General features: G+C 40.5%; 1 protein-coding gene across 1 annotated transcript in view; it reads left to right on the top strand.

Annotated features, from left to right (window-relative positions):
* Window positions 1–1035: 1035 nt before the first annotated feature.
* LOC103781254 (interphotoreceptor matrix proteoglycan 2-like) overlaps window positions 1036–27443 on the top strand; it is a gene marked incomplete at its 5' end in the record, with an annotated part of 48205 nt that continues 21797 nt past the window's right edge. The window contains 6 exons of the mRNA XM_008948964.1: window positions 1036–1296; window positions 8941–9107; window positions 16807–16838; window positions 16939–16962; window positions 26269–26318; window positions 26756–26847. Of these exons, the coding sequence (XP_008947212.1) occupies window positions 1036–1296; window positions 8941–9107; window positions 16807–16838; window positions 16939–16962; window positions 26269–26318; window positions 26756–26847 (626 nt within the window). The remainder of the gene's footprint in view (window positions 1297–8940; window positions 9108–16806; window positions 16839–16938; window positions 16963–26268; window positions 26319–26755; window positions 26848–27443) is intronic.

Genomic DNA, 27443 nt, shown 5'->3' with positions numbered 1-27443 from the left:
TTATATATAACAGGTGTTTTTTCTTCAATAGTTTTGTATTAAATCTTAAAATGTGGTTCTGTCTTCTGCTTATGGAGACTAAAGATGTGTCAGGTTGGATAAAGATTGGGCTTTTGCCTTAACGACCTTTTTTGACGTTCTCCTGATGTAGCATCTAGTGGTGGTCTTCTGCACCAGAGCTGCCTATTAATCTACAATCAAAATAATCAGGTTCTTCATCTCTCAATCATCAGAGTCAAAGGTGCTATTGACTTTGAAGCTGCAGAATAAGCTTGTAATCTGTGGGATGAAAAACGCCACATAATTATGATGGTTTTTTTTCTCCAATAAATGATTAATTGTGATTCTTCTTCAGGCATATTTTCTGGGGAAAATGTGACAGAAGAAAGTTCAATTAACTAATTTCAGATCAGCTGACTGTGGAGGATTGAGAATTAGGCTGTCAGACTGAGAACAAAGAGACATATTCTCCCCTCATCTGTAAAATTCCTTCTGGAGTGGTGTGGAACAACTAGCATAAGAGGAAATTTTAAAAGAAACCAGAGCTGATAAACCCTTTTTTTCCTTTTTTTCTGGTGTTCCCCCCTGCCCCATTCCAGTTGGGTAGGGACCCATCTCATGGTGTTGACAGGTGTACTTGCTAGATGTCAATTCAGGCAGCTTTCTTTTTATAAGTTTAATGTGGACAGAAAGTATGGAATAAAGGGAGTCATTAATTATTTCATTTCTAGCCCTGAAAGCTGCTAAATACATGTTTATTCATAAATACAGTCCCATTGACTCAGGCCAAATCACAGAAGGGAAGTTGAGCACGAAACGTTAGCATTCAAAAGGTTAGAGCTTTAGGGTGTGCTACCATTTCATGGGGTGCTGTAAAGAGCTTAAGGTTGTTTCTAACAGTTCAGTCCTACAGACAGGTTTTGTAAACAGACAAAAGCCCAGTTACATCCTTCAAAGACCAGAGCAATGAGGTTAAGGTACATCTGGTTGCATCGCTCTCTCATCTGAGAAATCTGTGTGGTCTTAATTTTACAGCAGACGGTCATTCAGCCACGGGAGGAGAACAGGCTAAAGATGGTTCACCAACAGCTCTGTTCAGAGGCTGGCAGTTTGCAAAGCCTTCTCTGCCTCCCGAGCTGAAAAAGCTAAATGGCAACACAGAGGCTGAACAGGTCAACAAGCATTTGCTGTTGAGAAGGAAGAGATCCATCCTGTTTCCCAGTGGAGTTAAGATCTGCCCTGATGAGTCTGTTGAGCAGGCTGTTGCCAACCACCTGAAGTATTTCAGGCTCAGAGGTGAGTGACTGTATGTACATCTCATGGGTAATTGATAAAGAACATCTCTCTATAAAAAAAAGCTTTAAATGTAATAAATACCAGGCTGTAAGAAATACTTCATTAACCAAGAAACTTAGTCTTCTGTGATCATCTTGCTTATGAGAGCTGCTCTGAGCTGAAAAAAAACCCAACTTCTGGTTGCACTCAAACACTTTTGATCTCTAAAACCACAGCTAGTGTTTAATGGCTACTTGTCCTTTCTCATAGAAACATTTGAATGCTAAGAAGAATAGGTGTTAGCTGAATGACAGAGCTGGTTATTTTTGTTTAGTGTTCTTTAAGTGCTAGTAGAATTCACTGAGGGATCATTCAGATATAAGAGTCAAGTCAGAGACTGTCTCAATCATGTGACATGACTATGGCTGGTTGTGCAGAGCATAGTATGGTCTGTCTGGAAAGCCAATCTCTGTGTATCAGGCTGTAATATAATAAAGGTGAAGCCTTTTAACATGTAGGAGTTGGTGTGACAGAGCTTTCTTTGGAAAGCTAAAATATTCCCTGTAACAACTGGTTTCGTGTGGTGAAATGTTACAGCAATATGATGTATTTAAAACCCTTCGTTGGAATGGGGTGCTGAGGTCATGCAGCACTTTCTGGTGTTTATGTGTGTCTGTAGTGTAGCATTTAAACAATTTATAGGGTCTTAACATATTTGCATGTAATTGGTGAAATGGGAAAGAGCTGCTGTCACTTAAAGAAAAGGAAAGGAGCTGCTGGCACCTGAGAAGGGAAGGTGTTCAGAGACTTAGGTTTAATGAGACTTTTTGATTACTTATAAAAGAAACTCCCACTGGTAACTCAATTTATTCACTTTGAGCAGTGGAAAACACTTAAATCCAGGAGTTGCTTAGTGTCTGTGTAAAAGTAAACATAAAGAATGTATTTGAAGAACAAAGTGGAGTTATATAGGATGAAGCCTCACTCGAATATGAATTGTGCCCAGTTTGTGAGGGACATTGACACTGATGCCTGTGCAGACAGCTTGACAAGGCTTTGCAAGCTCCTTGTCTATGTCCACCCAGTAACACTCAGCTGCTCTTTGTTTTGCTCAAACTGAGCCCACACTACGTGCTTTAGCTGGAGCCACCTCTCTGCTATGTGTGATAGGGGTGTGTAAGGGCAATACCAAGTAAGCAAAAGGTAAATCTGTAAAGCAGGTTGTAAAAGCACATTTAGAACTTAACCATCCTAGGTTGAACTAAAAATCTACCTAGTCCATCTGCTTCCCTACTGGACTACAGCTACTACCATCCACAAGGGTTTCCTGAGCAGAGATGCTATGGCAACATACATCTGGAGAAAAAAAATAAGTATTTTCTTATGCAGCAATTGCATCATTCAGTATATGAAAGTCTAAATAATGATTATTCAATGGTTATTGTGGCTGTTACACTAGGAGTCAGAAGCACTCACCAAGAATAAGGGTGTTCTTGCACTTTTTTCTCTACACCTGTAGTTCAGAAGACAGATTTCTGAAGTGCTGATTTATTCCTATGGTCCATCACATTGCAGTACAAGTTGAGTTTTGCATAGCAGAAGATACTATTTTCAGTCTTTTTTTGAGGTGAATCTGCAACTATGGTGGTCTTTGTACTCCTTAGTATGATATAGTCTCTGCATCTCTTAGAGCTGAGTATGGAAGTTGCTGCTGTTGGCTGGAGGCCCATGGATTTGGTCTTGCAGAGTGTTTTTAATGCATGTCCTTTTAAATGGTAGTGATATTATGGCTGCTGCTGGAAGAGTCATGTAAATGTAGTGGTGGTTTGTAGCTGGACTGTTGTGATGAACATGAAGTGTCCTATGGGAAGCTGGAAGTTTCACAAAATGGATTTTGTGGCAATCTAATAGTGGATTTCAGACATTGAGTGTGCTGCATATGGTAGTGTTGATTATTCATAATGAGGTTCTTTACTGCTCACAGGGAGGTGGTAGCCCAAACCCTTCTTAATTAAAAATTATTATATGAAGAATAGTCCTACCCACTCAGACCAAAAGTCTGTCATGAGAAGCCACCTTTTGCAGACAACTCAAGTGAATCTGCCCATTTCTTTTGTTGTAAATTGCTGGTAGATGGCTGAGGATTGTAGCAGACAAGTGGACTGTATTGTACTGTGTCATAGCTGACAAAAGACAAGTACATTTTGGAGCTTTGAAAAGCTCCATGAAAGACACTCCTTTGTAGTTACAAAAATATTACTGGGGAGAATAGTTTGTGCTAGAGTTCAGTGTGTTAGTGCTCAAAGTAAAAAATCTTTCCTGTGGATTAGCTAATTCACATTATTTTAATTTAAAATCCTGGTTTGTTGTGTATATTGTTTAAGGGTTGCTATGTTGTAGGTCACACAGAGCAGCATTTCAGCAGTAGAGTGATTCCTCTGCATGTCTGTGTGTCAGTTTAGTGAGTAGTAGCAACGTCTTTGCAGGAAAGATCTCCTGGGAGGTGTCTGTCAGTCTCCCTGTCACTGTAGTCCTTATTAAAGCTCACTGCAATTAAGCAATTCAGTTGTACAGAAATTTTTAGAGAGGAGAAGGAGCTGGCCTCAAAATAGACTATTCAGCCTGATTCAGTGCTCCTAGTCACTGTACATGGTTCAACTCTTAAGAAGCACTAATGGGATTTAATTGGGATTAAACTCCAGCACTGCCCACTTAACACAAATGGCCAGGAAGCCACCCTACCCCCTACTAGGTGCTGTCATGTGGTGCCCCTTCTGTTAACCTCAGAAATCTCTGAGCACAGACTGAGTGTAATAGGCTAATTGTCTCTCATTTGAGAGATAAATGCATCCTGAGTGGTCGAGCTAGAGCCAGAGACATTCTGTAGCCTACCCAGGTGCATGGGAGGTGGCCATACAAGAGAATTTCAGAGAGGGATCTATAATGAGATGATCTTAGCTGGTGGTTTTGAAAAGAATGAAGTCTTTAGGAAAGGAAGCTTCAAATAAACCTTTTTTCACTCCTTCCTGTAGATTCATAGGACTGAAAAGAACTTGTGCCTGCCTATGTGGAATTTTTTGGCTAAAACACAATTTATCTTAAGCTTTTCACTATATTCTCTATTATTTCCAGGTACTGCTTCAGTATAACACTGCATCTGAAGCAGATAACCTCTCAAGGGCTTGGCTTTTTGGCTTCTGGGGGAGATATGCTGGGATTCACATGGTCTTACTAAATGTCCAGCTTTCTGATGCAGCCTACTTAAAGACCTTGCCTACTTTAAGTGCCTATGACACTTCACCCAAGTGGAAGTTTGCAGAAGGACATGGGCCAAACATGCTCATCTTTCCATTTTTCCTGCCTCTTCTTTCACCCTGAAGGTGATTATCAAAGTGGTCAGTTAAGGGGCTTCCAGTTTCGGAGGCATTTTGGGGTTGAGTACATGCACAATGTAGTATGTGCATGCAAAATGTACTTTGGAGAAAAAAAAACCTGCAGAAGAAGCCATCTGGTTTGCATTCTTTGTTTGAATTCTGGTTTGTTGCATCAGTCAGTTAGAATGCCTTCTGAATATCTGCATCCTTTCCTGCAGACAGCTGGAATGATGGCATCTCTGTAGCAGGGAGCCTTTCTTTATCTCATAAGCCTTCCTTATTTTTTTTTAACATTGAAACTCCTCAGAGGAAAGTTACAAAGCAGCTGAGAGATCAGTTAACGCTACAATAAAAGGTATTTATTACTGCAGCCATGGGATGAAGGAAGTGATGTTCTAGAGGAGCTTACCTTCCCACCCACGTGGAGCCTCAAGGCTCTTAGCCTGCTGCCTTAAAAGATTGATCTCGATTTTATGATGCTTGTAATCAGCATTGTTTGGCAAGGATTAGAGGCCTCGTTGTAAATCCTGTCTCCTCCAGGGCCTGGTGTTGCTAATGCTGTCCCATATCTGTGCTCGTGGCTACCTCTGTAGCAGGCTAGTGAAAGTTTGGCATGAGATCTAACCATAGGGCTCTTCTCTCACACCCTGGGGGCTGATCTGCTGTTCAGGTGGCGTATGGCAGCACTACTGCTGCTGCTCAGAAGGTCCTTCCTCAACCTGGCAGGGCTGGCTGCTTGGCTGCTTAGTTTTTAAGGGGTTTGAAGCTAGTCTTAGAAACCTGATTTCTGGAAAGATCATAGAACAAAGCCTGTACAGCAGATTTATTTTACTTAATAGTATGTTATCACAGTATATTGTATTAAGTAAGCAGCTGCAGTCATAAATCTGAACTGTTTGCCCCCTGTCAATTTATTGTAAGCCATGTAGCTTTGAATTTTAAGTATAAAATGTTTAAAGTAGGTAAGGAATGGGAAAAAATTGCAGCATCAGAGCTTACAATAAATTGACAGGGGCCCAGCAGTTCAGAGTTATGACACTGATTTTCAAGAACCTTACTGGTAAACCTGTTTGCTCCATCTTCTTTCCTCCACCCTGGCTCTCATTTTTTAGTTTTTATTTTGGTTTCAGGGAGTTGCTATATTAAGCATTAGTCAAGAGTTGGTTCATTTATTGTCAGTGTATGTAGATAGTATATGTGGCACAGATACTGGAAGCTGCTGGAAAGTCAGAAAGGAAAGATAGTGAATTATTTTTATACAGTAAAATGTAGTTATTTACAGAAGCTTCCAGGCAAGTCTTGTAACTTTGTTTACATTTTTATGTCTCCAAGTTTTGTCTACAGAATCTCAGAATGCTTCTAATCTAGTTATGAAGAACATATTTTTCTTAGATGTCGGCTCTCAGGAATTTATTTATAAAAGACTTTGAAAAACCTCCCTCATCATCAGAGACAAAAACTTGCTGTGGGGGTGGGCTCCACCTTCAAGTTAAAAGGTTAATCACATTCATCAGGGGATTCGGATGCACTGTGGCTGTGGTGCCTCTTCAGTTCCCTTGATGGCCACTTCAGTGAAGTCATGAGAAGAACTGTTCCTCTCTTTGAGATACCCTGGCCTCCCAGAGTATCCAAATTAACACACTCAGACTACCTGGGAGGAAGAAGTGTGCCAGCTTTTTCCTTCTGAATACAGAGGCAAGTTGCACCACGTTGTCCACCTTGTTACTGCTCACCGTGGTGGAAGCAGTTAGATGGGACACAGCCCTGAGAAGACAACATGGGACTTCTTATCTGTGTCCCCTTTCCTCCTTCCACAGAAAATATGACCCTGTTCTGACAGCTTAGGTCTGATTAATGGGCTTGGAGTCCACAGATGGCACAAAGCCTTTGGGACTAGAATTCAGTGGGGTGTCTAATTCCAAATGAAAGGACACACAACAAATCCTTAATCTTTTGGGAGCTGATTGGGACAACTGTTCGTACAGCACCAGCTTGTATTTAGACAGTGTGTCATCACATTTATTTTTGAAACATAGATTAAAGTTATTTAAAAGCCTTAAGGAGTATTTCCTTCAATTAACAACTGTTCGTACAGCACCAGCTTGTATTTAGACAGCGTGTCATCACATTTATTTTTGAAACATAAAGTTATTTAAAAGCATTAAGGAGTATTTGCTTCAATTATTTCTACTAATTACTACTTGCAGCTGTAAAAAACAGTACTTTGCTTGTTGCTATTTGAAAACTCTAGAACTGGACAACTGCAATTGCCCCTGCAATGTATTTGCAAACTATTTTCCATAGCTTCAACTCTTGCTGATAGCCTGCTGAAGAATTACCCCAGCTACAGGGAATAATCCCACTGCAGGATTGTTGTTGTACAACGTGGCACCTGAAGTGAAAGAACCATTGGTCAGAATGAGAGAGACAAGTACTGCCAAAAGAAATGAGAGCCAGTGATGTTCCTTAAGTGTAGGCTTCTGGATTTGAAACTAGACTGTGGTCTTTTCCTGGATGTCCAGCTTTTATGAGTGGGATGGTAGAGAGGCTACTACAGATGTCACTCTGCTTCAGGAAGCTTATTAGCACTCCAGCAGGATCCAGAAATCCCAGAGCAGGATTATGGCTTCCTTGCCTGACATCTGTGCAGAGGTACTATGGAAATGTGGTCCCTGCCTCGAAGAGTTTGCTACCACAGCAACTGCAAAAGCAAGCATAGCTTGACAAGGAACTTGAGAGGGTGCATGGATGCTTGTAAATTTGGCTGCAATGACTGCATTCTTCTCTAGTCACACATATCAAATGAGCTATGGGGCTAGTATCCATGCAGGAAAGCTGTCAGGAATGTGGCATGGAAATGAGAGGTATCTGTAGAGTTCCATAAAGGAGGAATGGTCTCAACTGGTCTGACAAACTGAAATTTGGGGTGGAGAAAAAAGCATGCCAAAATTAGCTAAGCTTTAAAGGGTACAGCTGCATGTGAAATGGTTCCTCAAAGCCTTTGCATTAAAGGAAAGTGTCCATCTCTTGGCTGAATGAAAGTTTTGTTTCCATGTGTAATCCATGGCCAAGTTTTGCACAAGTACATTGACTCAATTTTGGAATTCAAAATACAGCGTCTCCAGAAGGAACAGTAGGAAAGTACTGGAGCTTATTTTTAAGCAGATGGAAGAAAATGACTTTCCAAAGATAGATTCATGGCCAGCCTCCTGTAGGGTCTTGCTTACGGTGTCAGGACTTTCCCTGAGTGCAAAGCATTCCTCTGCTGAAGCGGGCGTATCCCTAAGCGGTGAGATCCGATTAAAGCCAAAAAGCAGGTTTGTCTGCTACTACCCCAGGCTGGCATCTGCTGCCAGTGGCTTTTAGAGTTGTTCTCCTTTTAACGTGGTTCTCTTCCAGGACACAGGGAGGATCCTGGAAATCTTCCTCTCTTCCAGTTAGGCTGGGTCACAGAAAGGTTCTTGCTTGAACGTTGTGTGACCAACTGCTCTGATTGGCAAAGAGCACGTCTGAGACTGGAAGGTTAAAGCATCTAGTGTAGAACAAGATAATTTAACCCTTAATTTGCAGGCTGTCTGTTCAGGCACAGGTGTCCAGTTCTTTCTCATTGCATACCTATAGTAGCACTAAAAATTGACTTTTTTCTTAGCATATTATGCTAAGAATTATAAGGATTATTAGGAGCTAATATTACTAGGAAATATTAGGATGTTGTGTCAGCATCCTGCCCTGGTTTTCAAATTATTAATGCCATTAAAATTTCTGAAACTTATTTTAAATTCTGTGCAAAGTCCAAGGGAATTGTTACTGACTGAGCCTCTAAAACTTTGATCTGTGCCACTATAATTTTTATAAATTAAGCTCTAGTTTTACTTTTTATGAGGACGTTTGCCTTAATATTTTGGTTTTCTAAATGACTAGGTTTTCTAAACATGCAACCTATTGATCAAGTGATCAGTTCTGCTCGTTGAAAATACTGTTGGTTTTGATGGCTTTTAGGAAATAAGCGTGCTCTCTCTTGCTCTCTTTTTTGCTTTAATGAAATAAATAATCCAGTAAAAAAAAAAACAGGGATGGGAGTCATATGAATGTGGAAGATCCTCCATATTTTCATTGTCAGTCCCTTCAACGCCTTACACATTTGCATGTAGGTGTCTAGCCACTGCATTCTGTGTGTTGATGTTCTGGACAGCATACAACATTGGGGCAATACCATCCTGGGCACCCATGCCATGAGAGAGCTCCTCTTGTACTGACACCAGGTGTACTAACCCCTTTCTTGTGCCTTCAGTGTGTCAGGAAACAGTCTGGGAGGTCTTCAAGACGTTCTGGGATAGACTGCCAGAGAGAGAAGAATATCACACCTGGATGAGCCTGTGTGAGGAAGGAAGGATGAGTATCTTTGAAATGGGCATGAACTTCAGCCAGTCGGAGGAGCACCGCAATCTGATTGTGAAGGTGGGTGCAGCACCTGCTTGGGGTTTTCTCATGAGCAAGGGCATAATGTCCCACTGCACTGTGCATCTTGGTGTGTGGGGTGGTGGCATGTGGAGCCCTTCAAATGGACAGGCAGGAGTACCTCAGCTCTTGGACCTGTAGCTCGGAGTTCAGTTCCAAAAACAAAGTTGTAGCTGATCTGATGGAGGGAAAAGCAACGATGATGAAGGGTTGTCTTTGATAGGTATGTTCCTGACAAGTAGATAATGTCTAGACCCCTTGTCTGAAAAGGCAGCATGATATGGGGGCAACTCACCACAGCCTGTCCCATGTCATGTAGCAGCCTTCCTTCTCTGAGCTGCCCATGGAGATGCCTTCGGTCCAAACAGCACTCATTGAAACAGAAAGTTTTGAGGTGTATATCTGATGTTACTGAGATTGGTAAGAGGGCAGAATTACCTGTTTGAGGTTTGTGAGGTCCGTGCACTGCAGCCTGGCTGAAATGAGTGAGGCTATAAAGATAAAAAGTTTTGGTGTCCTTTGAAAGCGGTTGATAACATTGTCACCATGGGGGAGTTGCACAGGTTAAAATCAGAGTAGGAGCATCAAACAATTTAATAACAAATTGCTGAATATCTTGTTATATTCTCTGTTATTTCACTTGAAGCAAGCTTATTTTAGCTGAAAGCAAATAAAAGGAGCATTAAAGTAAACTAAAGAAGCCTATGTCAAATGAAATATAAAGTAGCCTTTTCAGGTGTTTCTGAATTTTAAAATCAAGTGCTTAACTTTCTACACATCTAAGATTCACAAGATATCTATCTTAATTTCTCTGGATAAAAGGTGGTCTTAAAATGTGGTTTATGGAGCTTCTTTAAGATTACAATATCCTCCATTTTTTTGCAAGCTGGTGCATTAATAGTTTTATGAAGCCTATGACATGTCTTGAAAGTCTGATGCTGTAGAGTCAGTAATGTTCTGCTAGTATGGATGTGCTGACATTTTTCCTTTCTGCTGTTTTATGGACTCCAATGCTAGGACTGGGCACCAGGGAATGAGAATATGAAAACTGAAGTGGATGATGGAGAGAGGTTTATTTTCTGAGCCTGCATGTTAGTCTTCACATGTGGATGCCAGTCGAAGTTTGCCTCTGGGATGTCTGATAGTATTTGTTGTCCTCACACTGCAAAAAGATGGAGGCAAAATACACAAGAACTTTTTATCTGCACAGTGGATGTATCGTTGCTTCATGTAGGAATTTGGCAGTGAGATGATCTCTGTAGTGGGAGCTTATTAAAAGAAATCAAGATGATTCTTAGGAGCAGGATAATGCATCTGGCTTGCTGCTGCTGCTGCACCTTTTGGCTATGGCCTTTCAGCATTACAGGGCAGTCAGATAAAGTGCTCTGTGTCTGATGATTTATTCAGTTGATTTATGTGTAATTAGGTTTCCTTTCTCCTGTAGATGGATACATTTCCTTCAGCATAGCAATATTCTGGATGAAGACTCTTCATCCGTCCTTCTATTAGTTTTCAGCACAGTTGGTAACACATGATGGTTGTTGGGCTGATTTGATGGGAGACTAGTTTAAAGTCAGGTTGAATGCTGTCATGACTGTGCTCCACAAAATGTCACCAGTCTACCAGGTGACTTTTTTTTGAAATAAAACCATGAACTCAATTTAAATTTGAACCAAAGACTGAAGGCAAGAGCACTCTATCCCATCCCCCAGTCAGCCAGTTTCATCAGGTCTGATGGTGTATTTTTAAATGCATAGGTCAGAGTGTGGATTTAATTGCTAGCTCTAGCACTGACTCACTCTTTCTCGTATGTGCTTATGCACAAAATGCTTGTCAGTGTGAAACCTCTTTAAAGCAACTCTGAGGATATTAACTCCAAACAGATGCAGTGGCTATGACTCTGCTTTTAAGAACCTCCTCCCTCCTGCTGGTTGCTTACTCCCATCTGATGTAGTGCTAAGAGCTGGGGCTCAGCCTTTGGAGCTGAGCACACTTTCTAAAGCACTGTCCTACCCTCTTGTACTTCTTTCACCAGCTAAGCTGACCAAGTTGCATGGCCAAGCCTTGCCCTTACTTGTGGGACTTTTTTTTTTTTTCTCTCATTACAGCATGTTCATTTATTTGTTCATGGTCAGCTGTCACCTTTGTTTTTTCAGTGCTTTGGTTTGAGCTGTGACGTGCTGAGCAGTTCTCACCAAAACACTGCCATCATTATCCAGTATGCACAGTGCCCTGCAATCTGTGTGCATGACACATGTGAATAGTCCATGGTCTTAGTTGCTTAAAAGCACAGCTCACTTCTACCTGGCACTGTAGAGAAGCAGCATTTGTGGCTGCTTGTAGTTTGGCCATTACATACCTTGTGCTCAGGGGTAGTTCTTTGTCTGGCCATTACATGCCTTATTAAATTCCACTTCTTCCTAATCTCCCTCTGCTCTCCAGTGGCTGTGAATCATCTGCAGTTAATTTCAGGAGTTTAGTTTAGAGCCTGCAGCTGATCAAAGAATTTCTGCTTTTCTTTTGGTATATATTTGCTGTTACTGCCATGGCATTGATCTGCTGCCTCTTCTGTGTTGTACATTTTGGCAGTTTCTGGGAGCCTTATTCTAGAGTGTCATTCTGTGTTGCTTTTTGGTGGATAGCAATATGAAATTCAGTTCTTAGAAGTGCTGCATGCCATGAAGTTTTCTTCTCTCTCGACAGGAGTTCAGCATATTTGAAAATCAGGAAAAATAAATCTGTGGGGTTTGCTCTCAATAAATAATTCAACAAAAAGATTGCTTACATGTTATATACTTGCCAGATTTTGAGAAGGAAGAGATTAACAGATTCATGCCCACCTTAAAATATTTTAAATATTTTTTTTTCCAGAAAAACACTTTTATTTTATTTTCTATGTGATTGTGTTAAATGAAAGTATTGTACGTAGGAATATTAACTAATTTATTTGGAAATTAAGTAGATTTAGGAAGTGTGGGATTGTTATCCTTCCATCTCTTTTCAAATCTTGACAGACGTGGAAAAGGAGAAGGTAATTGTAGTCCAAAGGAAAGTGTTTCTTGCAGTATATTTCTTCTTATAAACCTTCCTCATAGAAATTAACTCAGCTTGTGTTCCTTACTGTGTAGCTGTATTTCAGGGGGAGTAGAATTCTGTATTATGTAGAATGTCCTTATTCATCCCATCCACATGCTTGTTCTAACACTTTGGGCCACGTGTGTCTAGAATTCTGATATTGCTGAAACTTGCCCCAACTCTGCCCTGTGGCCGTGTTCACACTTGGGAGAAGCACAGGCAAAAGTAACAACTGATTTCCTAGAAGCATTTTACTTCTTGCTTTGAGACTGAAGCACTGCTGACAAATCACCTGAGATAATTGCTGTGACCTTTCTGTTTATCAACCTGCTGAAAGCAAGCAAAGAGGCCCACTGATTTCCATGACTTTGTCCTTGTTCTGTTGGTCAGTTAATTTGGGGCCATCTTTTAATTCATCAAAGTCCTGACACTTGATGTTTTACAGTTCCTAGAGAATTCAGGAAATTTAGTTTTTACAAAGAGACTCTAATAGAAGTTTGAAGTAGGTGGACCCTCATCTTTCCAATACAAGTAGAATCTCCTTCATGAGTCCATTCCAAAATGCAGCTTAAAGCATGATACTGGAGTGCTCCCATCATAAAGTTCTGTGTGGGCATGTAAGAGGGCAAATCCACCCTTTGTGCCAGAGGACATGTCCAAATCTCTATTTCTCCAAACCTCAATCAATTTCAGGTAATCAGGTTTTAATGAGTTGAGTTTTTTAGCTGAGTTAGCTGTGGAAAGGAGTGTGTAGCACAGCTTTGTCTGAGCACTTAGTAATGTAGAACATGTGATTTTGCCTAAATTCTGAGCTGTGCTCGAAGGGGGGGTGTAGCACATAGTGGTACATACACAGTGTAGTGATGATGTGAGTCATTTCTAGCTGTTTACTCCTGGTGCTGTAGTTTCTGACCACCTCATGAAGTAGATGATTTTGTCTTCCTTAAGGTTCCTGAAGCAGAAAAACCTCTTCTGCTGTCTCTCTTCCTGTTCTGTGATGTTCCTTGCTAAACATTGTCTTTTTAATGTTTAATCAGATGTTTTAATCACAGTTTCCAGTATCTTTTTGATTGCTGACTGAGATACATTAACATTTTTTTCTTTCCATGGAACATCTCTGTTTTCTTCTAAATCTGGAAAAAAGCAGATCTTGTCTGTTCTTTCACACCCTCCATCCCTTCTTACAGATACAAGGAAAATGTCTTCTGCTGCTCTCCTTTGAGCCACTAGGTCAGATTTCCTTCACCCCCTTTCTTATCCCCACACTTACTATTCTCCTGCAAATTTTAGCCTCCTCTAACTGAAAAAGAAAAACAAACAAATCCTCAGACCTTCACTACATATATGCAAATAGATTAGTTAGCTCCAGTTGCTTCTCCCAATCTTGTCTCATCTTCCTTTCATCTCTTAAACTCTTTCTGTGTTCATTCTCTCTGGTCACTCTCCTCCAGTTCCAGCCTAAATATTCCTTTTCAATCTGTTTTACAGACATCTGGCATAGCACAAAAACTATCAACCATGAAGCCTCTGCTCATCTCTTTCCAGGCAGAGCTCCGAATGGATGCTTCATCCTCATCATCCTTGTCTGATCAGCTCCTTTCCTTTGCAGATCTCCAGTTTTTCTTGTTTTCCCTGCTTTGCACCTCATTTCTAGATAGCACTGCCTAACACATGCTGAAGCATCACTTCTATGTTGAGTTCACCTCTACTGTGGAGCTGATTACTCCTGAACAGATGGCACCCTTAGCTTGCTTCTGACACATTTCCATGGATCTCTAACCTTCATTTCAAGCTGACACGATTGAAACAATTCCTATTCCACTAAGCTTTCCCTGCTGTCTCTCCTTTTAGTCACTGGAGACCATATTTTCACCTTATTTGTCAGGGCTGTGTCTCAGAGCACTACTCTCTGTTCTGGCCTTTTCCTCCATCTTCAGTTCTGGACATTGTCATCCACCTCCTCAAATTCCCCCCAGTACTTTGGCCTTGCCTTCATGACATTGTGGTTCTCCTGAACACCAGGGTGGGGGAATCAGGACAGACAAAGAGAGAAGAGTTTCTTGGTATGACTTCCCTGTTGGAAATGTTGTGTACACGTGGGCTGAATCAAACATGCTTGCTACAGTCCTACACAGACAGGATTAAACTAATATGAGATTATTGAAGATCTCCTTGACATTTCCTCCACCTCCAAGATATTTTGTCTTCTGTGCATAACGATCATCTCTTAGGATCAGACAGGAGTATCCTACATAAGTGCTTTTCTGCAAGGTCACAAGTTTAACAGAATCTCATCCCTCCAGTCAGTACTGCATGGGATTTGTGGCATGGTGGTAGCCTCTATTTAATGTTATGGAATCTTAATAACTCATGGTAATTTTGCATGTGGTCTGTTGAGAGGGATTTGTGGCATGGTGCCTCTATTTAATGTTATGGAATCTTAATAACTCATGGTAATTTTGCATTATGTAAAACTGGCTGTTGAGAAAGGGAAGTGCTACTGCAAATGACACAAAACTCAGGGGGGGAAAAAGGTGCCTGTTTGCCTTGAAATTCAAATGTGTCAGTGCTTGCCCCCTCCCCAGGCTGGAGTGCAAATTAGTTGTTTAGGAGGGAGGAAGGCAATCACACCACAAACATTGTAGTGTGGCATTGCAGACAATGCCAGCTTTCCTTTTGCTTCATTTTCACATTCTCAGCTGAAAAAGCCCAAACATTTAACATTATCAAAACCCAAGCCTTATTTCAGTCTGTAGGATTGATACAAAATGTGTGAATATATTTCAGCCCTCTGTAGGCAGTAAGAAATTGAAGACTGGGTATTGAGATCATACTTTCCTTTTAAATGTACTGTAAAAGCTAAGATTTTTACCTGCTACATAAAGCTGGAGGATGATAATAATTTGGAGTGTGATAATAATTTATGTGCAAGCTTTGCATTGCCATATGGGGTTTAATAGCTGCCTAATGATTCTTTAAAGTAATAATTTGACATTTCAGGTTTGGTTCTTATTGGTTTGTCTAGTAATTTATTGACTAGAAGACTTGGAAATAACAAGACATACTAGTGAAGTCCTGGAACCCAAGCTCAGGAAAACTGGGTGCCACCAGCTCCTCAGGCTGTCCTCCAACAGAGCTTTGTCCAAGGCTGCCCTCAGTGGGATTGTCTCTGTTGCTTTGCTGTGTGAAATGATCAGGACTATGCTGACCTCTGCTGCCAGTGGCCTTTGTGGAGCAGGGAGTACATCTGCTGGGAACAGACTGCCAGGTGGTATTAAAAAGATCTGTGGGGACCCTAATCAAGTTGGTTTTTAGTAATAGCACCTATAAACTGCATTGAGTGACTGAATATGGAATAAAATCTCTTTATCTAATGAACAAACATCTTTATGGGCTACTACTTACATATAACTTTCCAACAGTTTGTACAGGGGAGATCAGTCTCTCTATTCCTTGCATGTCCCAGCTCACTAAAGCTGAGTACAAATATAGTATAGAGCAGGGTAATGACCACTTAAAAAAATTACCCAAAATCCAGTATAATTTTGGTAGCCCTGAGTTAGACTTTTCCCCGTGGACTCTCTGCTCTCGATAGTTTCTTTGTCACTTAAAATTGGTCTCACTGCATCTTAGTTTTTCATACTAAAGTATCTCCAGATATTACATTTAGTGGACTTGTACAATAAAGGTGGGTCAAAGGACGTGCTAAAAAGCAAAGTGACTGAAACAAGTATTTTGGCAAGGCCTTCTCAGGCTGATAACCAGGCTGCCTGCCATTCTAGCTGTGATCACACTTACTGTCCACAGGTGTCCTGGAAAGAAGAGAAAGGTCCTCACTGATGTGGCTCCAGATCAATACAGACTGAACTTCTACACTTCCTTAGAAACACAGGTGAAGAGAATGAACAGATTAGCCTGCTCAAAAAGTCTCTTTAGGCTTTTCACCTCTCCTTCATGAGAAGAATCATCAGGATAGCTTGGATTGACAGTCCTTAGGTCATTAAATATATATGGGTGTTTTGCAGAGAAGTTTTCAAAGTGGAGATAGTATCTGCTAGGCTTATTCTCATTTAACTTCAAAGTAGATATTTGGGTTTATGCTCTATGGGTTGAGTTTTAACTGAAAAATATATCTGCATTCATTATGTAAAGCCAGCCAACCCAATAAGCAAACCTTCAAACATCCCTTTTCCTCCCAAACCAGAGGAAGTAGAACTTTTGTGGCTAGACAATAATCTTCTTTAAGTATTTTCTGTTTTGTTTACATTGATACAACAGCAGGATCCAGCATTATTCCTCAACAGCTATCATGCTACAAACTGCTCAGGATCTCCTCCACTTCTTGTGGGTTTCCTCACAAGCTCCTGTGACTGCTCTCTTAGAACCAATGGCACTCTTTACAGCATCTGTGGTTGAGTTTCAGTTGCATTTTGGAAATGTAAGATGGATTTTCTTTTCAGCAGGGACTTTGTAAATACGTTTTGCATTCAACAAATGAACATACAACAAAGAAAAGAAACTTATTTTGGCACAGGGGAGGAAACAAAGTGGTATAAACTACATTTCAATTCCTTTCACCTTATGATACTCAAATGTACTTAGGATTTGTTTGTTTGTTTTCCAGAAACTGTCCTATGCAAAGGAAGCAATGGGCAGGTGAGTATCTGTTGTTTGCACTGTGTTTTATTCTCTCTAGAGCCAACAGGCAGAGCTGAGTTGTGACATTTCAGAACCTTTTCTCTCTTTTTCTTGTCAGCTCCTGCACTGACTGGTCATGTGGGTAAGTACTTTTCACTTTTTAAAGGGTCCTTCTGCTGCTGGAGTTGATTCATGCACTGAAGATGAACAAAATTCACCTCTGTGCAAAAGGGCGAAGAGAAAAGGGTGGTGGAGAAATCCTGTGGTTCTTGCATGTGAAGCTTTGTCCTGGCATGCTTGGCATGCTCAAAATATCTCAGCCAATCCTGAGGCTTGTACTTTTGCTTAAGTATATCATCACCTTGTTGGCCATTAGGCACAGATGCAGGCTATTTACCTGGAGAGGTTTAGTGGGGGAAATCTATTTTGAGAAAGAGATATGTCCATAGTTACTTGTCTTAGTGTTCTGGTTATCTTGTAAACCTTTCCCAAAGGCTTCAAGGCAGTCCTGGTCATCATTACAAAAACAAAAAAAAAGTGGAGTGCTTTTGAAAAAAAAAAAACCTTTTGAGATATGTGCTTTAAAAACAGTTGCAAGAGAATTGGCTGCTTGGGCTCCTCACACTTTTAACAAGGTGATAAAATGAAAAATTAATCCAAATCTTGGCAGCTTTTTACCAAAGCAAACCTGAACTTGACCTCTTATTTCCATTTCTCTTTTGAACTGAAAGGAAAATCAGTTCAAATTTTTATTCCTCAGAACTTAATCTACGATGTTATTTTTAGAGCAATTCAAACCCAAACAACCTAGTGCTGAACTCAGCTGGAAAAACTGGCAGGCTCACTTCCCTGCTTTACAGGCCACATAAATTTATCATAAATACAGGAGTAATTAATTTACTGAAAAAGTAATCACTTAACAAACTTTAAAAACAAAACAAAACTTCCCATATTTGGTATCCTCATAATTATTTCATAACCACAACATTTTATATTAAAGTTAATAACATGAGGCAATAAGGAGAAGAGTGATTCCTAAGAGAGTGGTTTCTCTCTGTCCTGTTGGGCTGAACATTCCTTTGACAAGAACAGCCCCTGAAGCCTCCAGGTCAACTGGGTAGTGTACATGTTCAGAACTTTTCCTGTTAAGAATGCAACACTGGCCAAACTTTTTATTTTTGGTGATGTTTTTCTTTTTTCTGAAGAGAAAATAAATTGCAAAGACAAGATTTTGTTTTTTTTTTAAACTTTCTGGGACTGATTTTTTTTTTTTCCCCCAAGTAGCATTAATCATTCTCTAGACTGGCTCTTTACATGAATGGAATCATATCTTGTTTATCAGAAAATGTGAATTCAGAGATACAGTTATCTAAGTTTGAATGCTGAAGACTGAAAGAAATTCTCCCTTCTGAAGAATGCTGAGTTGGAAAACCTACTGTATTCCTTTATGTGATCATTCAGGAAATCTAGTAAATGTAGAAATGTAAGAGAAGAATTAGTCAACAGTAATCTAGTGTCACTGCATACAGTGGGCTAAACAACCTAACAATGCAAAAAGCCCAACATTTGATTGAAAGGTGGATCAGAGTGATTTATGTTGTACTTGTACAGAGTCCATCTGATCAAGTGCTTTAAGACAGGCAATAGAGGGGCTCCAGAAGAAAAATTGGCAAGCTTTACTCAGCTGAATTTACTGTGGGGCTTTATTGCATCTCTTTCAAAAATACACTGCTTTTATCTCAGTGTGTTACTTCAGATTGTTTATAGCTTTAGAATGGGGTCTCTGTTATCACTGTCAGTTTAAGCTTTGGTTTTACTGTACCTTTCCTTGTTGTTTGTCTTGTGCTTGGATATGATAGTGTTTTATTGCATAAAGAAAGGGATACATGCCTGAAGCAATGAGATAGGAACAGGTAGATTTGCTGTGGGTAATGGAGCATCAGGAAGAAATTAATACTGTACATTATTTGGGCAATATTAAAAAACTCAAAAAGCCTTCTGGACATCTTAGAGCATTCATGGTTCAAGACATGAAGTTTGCAAGCCAGGGTCATATGAAAACAAAGCCATGATTTGCTTTCATGGGTAGAAGATGTCTCACCCACTCCTCTTGATGTTCTATCAAGAGGAGTGGGTGAGACATCTCAGTATTGCCAACAGCCAACACTATTTCCTGCAAAAAAATATACCAGACCTCCCAGTACACATCAGAATAACATTAAGACCTTATTAAAATGTTGTGTAAGAAGTCAAAGTACCCACCCTGGGATCACCCCCAGCCCCTAAGTCCCAGTGTGGGAAGTCCAGTGTCAGGTCTCCCCTGCACAGGAGGAGATGTGAGCTGGTTCTGCCATCTCCTGGGCAGTGCTGCTGTCACCTGCTGACCCAGATGTGCAGAGAGAGGCTGGCCCAGCGCAGGGCAACGCTGGGATTTGAGTGTGTCTGTCTCAGCTCTGCCATCTGTGTCAGAACAGGGAACTGCCCTGCTCTCCTGTCTCAAGGGACAGCAGGACTATCCTAAAGCACCAGCTCTGGGTGCACCATGTAGATGAGATGCTCAGGTGAGGCTCCACACTGCCAGGGAAGGACAGGCTTCTCCAGGGCAGGCAGGAGTCTAGCAGAGGTGCTCTGATTTGTCCTCTGGTGGACTCTGGTTTCTCTGTTGAATGTGCAGGAGCAGTCATTTCATTTTGGAGGCCTGGCACTAGGCATATTTCTCAGTCTGTTTTCCCACTGATAAACAACATAAGAAAATTGGAAGTAGGTTTTTCTTCTGGAGCATAGCCCAGGCACAAGAAACTAAAAGACTATTTTCCTTTGATGAGCTTTGACCAATCTTGTTTTGCTGTGATAATTGTTTCTGTGAAATGATTTCTTAATTTGGGGCTAATCTGGAATGGAAGACAGGCCCTTGATATCTGTTGGTCATTTTAACTGCACTACCTTTCTAGATTAAAGCAGTGCTTAAAGCTATAAACAGCTGTAGAATTGAAACTGTGACTTAAATAATGCAATGCATCTCATGTAATCTTACCTGGATGTCAATACTGTGTGTCTAGCTAGCTAGAAAAAGCTGGTTCCAGTGACTTAAATGCTAGGATAGTTTTAGTGTAGCCTACAGAAAGGTGGCTTGTACTTGTGTAATTTATTTCCCAGAATAACTCTCAATCCAGCATTACGTAACAGCAGGATGGGGGTTTGTTCCCACGAGGCTGGGGCATGCTTTCATGTAGGTTAAATGCTCACGTATATTACATGCTAGCCTGGCCTTTTATGGAGCTGCAGAATTAGCCTAAGTACCACTGAGGGGGAAACCTAAAAGGAAAAGTAATGTGTGACATAATCCAGATGTGTATAGAGCATCCCCGTGGACATGCTAGAGTTTTGCCTAAGTTGGAAGTGTGGAAGCACTGCATCAGCTCAAGACTTTTAATGATTGCTTTATTCAGTAGGTCACTGGGACTTTGCATAAAGAATTTTGCTCTCTTAATATTGGAGTATGTCTCATGATAATAGGACAGTCATTTTGTCTAATTCCTGGGGAGTCAAAAGGCAGATTTTGAGAATCAATGGGAGACAGAGGAGTAGCACCAAAGTACTGCAGTAGAAAGCTAGAGCTTTTATTTCATAGCCTTGCTTGAGTGCTGCATGCACAATAACATAATTAAGAAAAGGTAAGAAACATGGGGCAGTTGAAAAGGATGAATATAGTGCACTACTTTTTAACTTCTTCAGAAGTGGCTGTTATGTCAAATGAAATAAATAGAAGCATGTGTCCTTTCTGACTGGTACTCGTGGATTCCGGACTCACTGAGTCACAATAAATCATGTCTGGACCTCCTTTGTTCTGTCTACAGAAACACACTGAAAAATGTATTTTGTAATACATTTCAAAATACATTTTTCAATGTATTTGAAGTACATTGGCAAACTTAGGATCCATATTTCATCAGTGGTGGACACAGTGGTTGATAATGTATCAACTCAAATTTTGTACCATTTGTCTAAATGGGCTTTATGAAAGAAAAAGAATTTGTCATCTGGGTTGGGATCATTTCAGCAGTTCTGCCTGCAGTGAAGTAGAAACATACCTGAGCTCCTTTACTGTCTGCACGTGGACTTGGCAACAATACTGCTCATCTCAGAAACTTGTGAGCATCTACAGCTTTATCCCATGTGAAGAGTTCCACACTGCTGCTCTTCAGTTGTGTGTTTTCTTCTGTGCTCCCTGCTTTCAGGTAGCAAATATGAAACGTTTGTCCTGCTTTAAATCCAATCAAGAACTACCCAGATGAAAATTAAGATAAATGGAAGTATAATTTTAAAATAAAAGAATTTGAATACAAGACTCAGTCTTGCATTCTGTCCTTGTATAAAAATACTTCTGAAGTTGCTTGCTTACTTTTTCAAGGACATGTGATTTAAATATTTAAAAAGGAGAAAAATCAGGTCATAAAATGGTTTTCCCTTCCTTGTGCAATATGAGCACTGAATAATAATACTTAAGAAAAAGAAATGCTTGACATAGCAAATTAGGCTTTATAGGACATTCAAATGGATAAACAAGGCTATTAACCATTGATAAACTGGTGGATGTCCAGAACGTGTAGTACAAAGCTGAAGGTGTTAACTTCTTCAACCACAGAGCTGAATTTGTGTTAAACCTTGAGTATCATAGTGAAAAATGTAACTAATACCTCTGCAAAATGTCATGAGAGGTGCAGTGGTATCACTGATGCCCCATTTGTCAGGTGAAGAGTGATATTTCTCCTTAATAATACCATATGGCTGCACATAGAGAACTTGTTTGGACTCTACAGTTGCCTGTGAGTCAATGGGACTCTGTGCATGCTTTGGTGGACTGGAACCTATCGAGTCTTCTTCTGGCATGACTGATGTCATGAGGTTTGAAAAAGGGGAATATAGGCTCTATTTGTGAGCTGTTTGCTGTAGAGAAGCACTGTTTGCTTCAGATCAACTTGGGGGTCCCTTGTGGGTCTTATCTTACATCTGCCTAAATCCTCCATGATCTGAAACTGGTTGTTTCTGCCAAGGAAACACAGCGTAGTGTTGTTCATTCTGCTGCTTAGACATCTGCTGCTCTATATTCCTTCCTGCCTCTCCATACATATGTGTATGTTTTTTATATTTTGCTTACTGCTCAGCCAAGGTGATCCAGGGCATCACTCGTGCAGGTAGGACAACAGAAATTACATTTCGTGTGTGTGTACCAAATTCACAATAAGCTCTTGCTGGATTATAGTCCCTCCACCTGGAGTGGCTTGCTTGTGTAGGTATAGTTAAAAATAAGGCCTAGGCCCTGGAATAAGCCTGGGGCAAATAAAAATCCCTTATATTTTAAATAACTGTGACTGAAGGGGAATTTGAATCTGTTTACCTTGAAGAGCAGTGTCTTCAGGGAAATCAGTATATGCGTTGTCATGTGCTTTTTGAGTGGCTTCCTTAGAGATACTTAGCACTGTTGCTGCTTTTTTAGGTGATTAGTGAAGCAGGCACTTGAAGAAATTAATACAGGAATTAATAGAGGAACTAGAAAGCAAAAAGAAATGGATGCAAAAAGAATGCAAGCCCCACTATCTTGGTAAGGCAATGAAAAAACAGCATTGTGCATAAAAGGAGGTCGATCATTACAGTATTTTTATCCTCCTGAGAAAAAGTGATCACTATTAATTTGACTGAATTTGGTATTTGACTGGTCTTAGCTGCTTATATTGATTAGAATTTTACTAGGTGTTGCTTAAGCCTTTGGGTTTTAATTTTCAGCCAGATGGGAGCTGGAATTTTCTCAGAAAATTGATCATCTCTTGGGGGCTTGTATTTAAAAGCCCCTCAGTGCCATTGAGAATGTACCACCTAGCTTTGAGAAGAGCTTGGCCTGTTGCTGCTTAGGATGGTGGGATTGCCATGCTGTAGGTGACAGCCACCCTTGTTCTGAACTTGCTTTTCAGCACTCTCACACTTGCCCCATGGCCCAGTTTGGCCTCTGGTTGCCAGCACATGGCTAGCCCAGTGCCTAAGCTTACCTTGCTATCCAAAGTCCTCTGTTTGAGTCATTTGGATCAGCAACAGACAGTCCTCTGAGACCTCTGAAGCTTTGAGAGTTTTATGCTATGTCTGTAATCAGTAATCTAGTCTAGAGGTAGCACTCTACTGTAGAAAGATAATCTTAGGTTTCTCCATTTGCAAACTTCTCCTTTTTTCAAATGTGATTTATACCATAGCAGTCTCTCTGGGCTACTTTGAGGGTTCTTTCTTTAGAACCTCAAGCAACTTAGTTAAAATTGATCTTGTGGGTACGTTGGCAAGCATGTATTGGCCAGTTGGTGGTGGGGAGGGCTGCAGGGCAGATTCTGTGAGGAGAGGCCAGGGCTGCCCTGAGCTTGCCACGGCTGGTTCCATCCAACTCCAGCTGACCCACCACAGGGACCCCTCACCCATGGTGGTAGTGCAAAACACTGCACAGGGAGAGGAGGAGGGAACAGAAGAAGATGAGAAATGGTGGTACAGAGACACCAAGGTCAAAGGCAGAGCAGGAGGACGTGCTGGAGTTGGTAGACATCTCCTGGAGAAACTGCTGTCCCTGCAGAGCCCACGCTGGGTAGAGGGGTCAGGAGTGAAACCTGGTGGAGGAGGTCATGTTTTAGTGTTTGTCTGTTTCTTGCTACCCTAATCTATTTAAATATGCAGTAAATTAGTTTTATTTGCCCCAAGCTGAGTCTGTTTTACCAGTGGAGATAACTGGGAAGCCATCTTCCTGTCTTTATCTTGACTCAGAAGCTTTTTCATCCTGTTTTCTTGCCTGTCTCGTAGAAGAGCGAGAGAGCGACCAGGTGGGAGCTGAGGTGGGTGCTCAGTCCAGTTGGCCAGGTGGACATTTAGGTCCTTTTGAGGTGCCCTAAGTTACAGTCCCAGTCTGCAGGAGGCTGGCAGGGATGGCGTGGGATCTATGGGTGACCTCTGCCTCCTGGGGCAGCAGCTGGAGGCCAGGAGTGCCTGGACACCCCTCAGAAGTGCCACTAGGCACTGACCCCTGCCAGGGCGAGTCCTGTGAGTTTCAGGTTGAGCTCAGAACCTACCACAGCACATGTTTCTCACTGTCCTCTTCTAAAGAAAAGGGAGTTGATAGAAGGCTCAGCTAATGTTTATATATGGGTTTGAGCACTGCAGCTCAACAGAAAGTTACAAATCCTGTAGCAGGATTGTTTTGCTGCACATCACTGTGCTTTTAGTGAGTTTTTATTCTGACCTTACTTACACTAAGCAGTTTGCAATGAGTAAGATCCCAGATTATTTCACCTCTCCTGAAAAGTGAAATCATATTTGCTTCTGAATATGCCATTATTAAATAGAATGTAATAAAAAGCTTTTTTTTCTGATGCTCCAATTTGATGAGATTCTGGTATAGATGTTGAAATTGGTGGGAGTGTTGCATCCTTGGAGTTAAGTGAATTCAATCAGAAAATCTTTAATCTGACCTATTAATAATTAAGCAATATTTTTTATTTCAGTTCTAAGATGATATAAACAAGCACAGAAACTAAATCCCTCTAAAATAGATCCATCATTCCTAAGAAAATTTGAACACTTTTAGTGTGGAGTTTTATTGTTTGGTTGGTGGTATTTTTTAGCAGAAAGAAGTTGATATTTTTTGAATGAGTTGCTTGTGACTCTTTATATGTGTGGTGGCAATGGCAGAGAGAATAAGAGACTAAAATTTGGCTTTCCAGTCTTGGAAATCATTCCAAGATTCTCCTGATTGACAACATAAGTAAGAGTTACCTTGCACTGTGCTGGCTGAAAACAGGTACCAGCATCCACAAGATGGAAGCAAACACAAGGAGCTGCACATTTCAAAGCTTGTGTAGAGCTCATCAGCTTTAGGGCAAGAAAATCCAGGAAGGTACTGTTTAAAATCTTGAATAAGTATTTTTTACTTTGTTCATCTGGGGATTATTTTATTTTTTGTTAATATTTTATAATTATGTAGGTCTCACCCTGTCAGTTTAGCATTCCCTGAACTTACTGTATCTTGGTGTAGTTAGTATGCACAGGACTAGCTTGTGCCTCCTGGGAAAGGATGGGTGAAAAAATTCTTTACTTAAATAGAAAATTCATCAGATTTGTCTTCAGATCTGTTTATTGGTGAGTGTTATGTGTCTGTGTGAGGCAGGGGGAGACAGAGGGTTTGAGACATTAATTCAGTGAAGTTATCTTATGTTTGATCATGTGCTTGTGCCCTGGCACCTTCAGTATGTAACTTTGGAACTGGTTATCTGGCTGGTGCTGGAAGCCTTTGTGTTTTGCAGTGCTACAGAGGCTGATTATATATCCTGAAGGAGGCAAAATCCATCAGCTTTGGGTGGAGTTTTGCCTGAAGACAAACTGCAGGATGAGTAGTCTAGTACTTGAATCAAAAATCAAACCTGGGAAGGGTAGGAACTATAGCTCAAATGGTACTGGCACTTGCATGTATAGCAGTGAAGATTCCTTGCTGCAATGTGTATTTTATGGCACAAGTATGACCACCAAAAAAAAAGGAGTTCCATTAGAAATACCTGAATGCAGTGAACTTAAATGATTTTCTGAAGTGTGAAGTTCAGTTTCTCTCTAGCATTTAAACTTGTGGTCTTACAGATTGGGCTATATATATTCAAAATACAACAGATCTGCAAAATAGCTTTTTCTTCATTCAGGAAAGGCTTATTTCTGTCAGAGTGTCTCTCCCACTCTTGGTAACTTGACAGTTGCTCAGGGTTTACATAATTGGCCCCAAGGAGCTTGGGTTTCCTGGTAGACCCATGTCAAAGCTGTTAGTTTTTCTTCATGCTGACAGTCTTCATCTGATTTTTATCTGAAATGTTTTTCTTTTTCACATTTGGCCTAGAATAGTTTTATGTGTGTGAATACAATAATTGGATATGGAAACTGATGCCTTCTCAAGATTTCCAAATAAGTGGAGTAAAATTAATGATGAAAAGAACCCACCTTCTCACAGTGATTTCAATACAGTTAGGATGTTTTAGTGAGCTGGAGAGTATTTAAAAAAAGGAGCATTTTATAGAATATTACAGGTTATCCGTGTGTTTTATCTCTGCTGTTTGCATTTTCTTCCTTTACAGAACTGCTAGAAGGCAAAATGTGGTTTTGGGCAGGACTCCAAGTCAGTTGAAATATATGGAGGCTAGCAACCTGGAGAGGCACATGATGTATTGTGGGATGCAAGTGACCCAATATCCAAGCTGCAAATGACAACTGAAATATTGCAAAGCCTAATTGTTTATGAAGTTATCAGCAAAGTAGTAGCATGACAAATTTCTTCTGCAAATATACTTTCTGGTGTGGCAGCAGAATCGAAGATAGATCAAAAACTAATACCTCTGTCTCTCCATGTACAACTTTAATTTCTGATTTTACTTTTGTTTAGCAGTACTGGGACTCCAACTCCAGCTTTGGATGCTGATGTCACCACATTGAGAGGTCAGTTTTCACCTAATTCCTGTCGAGGCTGGTTCTCAGTTATTGCAATACTGAGAAATGTGACCATGTTTGGATTTCAGAAAGAGCTGTGGATTTTTGCATCTCAATGCTGCTTGTATGCTAGAGATCATATTATATGCTGATGTTGTTTTGTTAATGTATGAACCATGAAAATCCTACTTGAGGAATTAGTTTTATGCACTTTTAAAATACATCTGCTTAGAGAGAACATTAGCATTTTATTCTGATTGGTGTATTTGATACTTTTCCTCAGGCTCTTCAGGTGTTTCCTGTGTTGTTTCTGTCACGATGATGGGAATAAGAATCAAATTTTACTGTTGGCTTATGCTTGCTAAACTGCTGTGCCTACATCTATATGCACATGGGTATAAAAAAAATCCCCCAAGCAAAATAATATTGCTGTCTTTCAAACTCAGATGCAGCTGCCAATGTTCCTCCCCCTCATGAGATCTCCATTGAGGGTCCTGCAGGTGGTACTGTCCATGAGGTTGAAGATGCAGACACTACTGTGAGTGGGTTGTGTTTTTCTTTTTCATTGGGTTCAGCATTCTGTTGCCTTCCCTAAATAATATTGTTTGTGGTCATTTGCATTTCCTAGTACTTAAAGGTGTTGTTAGCATGATGCATTAACACAAATTAAGATTTCATATAAACAGGGCATGAACTTGAGAAAGTTTTAAAATAATTTCCTGGGTAGGTATTTTTTCATTTGTAGAGTCTTTGCAATGCTGTTTCCCTGACCAGTGAGAGAGAATAGATCAGTTGAGGTATCAAGTGAGGATTTTTCTAGTGCTACAGGACTATACAAGGAAGAATGTGGAGCATTATTCCTATGGAAACATTTAAATACACACCTTAAATTGCTATAGTCATGTTTTGAGGCTCCATGTGGTGCAATTGTGTAGGACAGCAGAGAGGCAGCCTGGATAGCCTTGGAGATTCCTTCTGAGTCTCTGCTCCTTCTCTCCTCTGCTGACATAAATTAATTATCCCCTTACAGTCACCCTTTCCTTAATACTTAACTCCTGACACAGGGAAGCCTTCATCAAATCCTTAAAACATCTCTGTAGAAGTGAACTGGCTTTCAGAAATGCTGACCACCAC

Source organism: Merops nubicus, unplaced genomic scaffold, assembly GCF_000691845.1.
Source record: "Merops nubicus isolate BGI_N331 unplaced genomic scaffold, ASM69184v1 scaffold9301, whole genome shotgun sequence".
In the NCBI taxonomy this organism is placed as follows: Eukaryota; Metazoa; Chordata; class Aves; order Coraciiformes; family Meropidae; genus Merops; species Merops nubicus.
The sequence above is the reverse complement of the archived record's forward strand: the minus strand, read 5'-3'. Positions and strand labels throughout refer to the sequence as shown.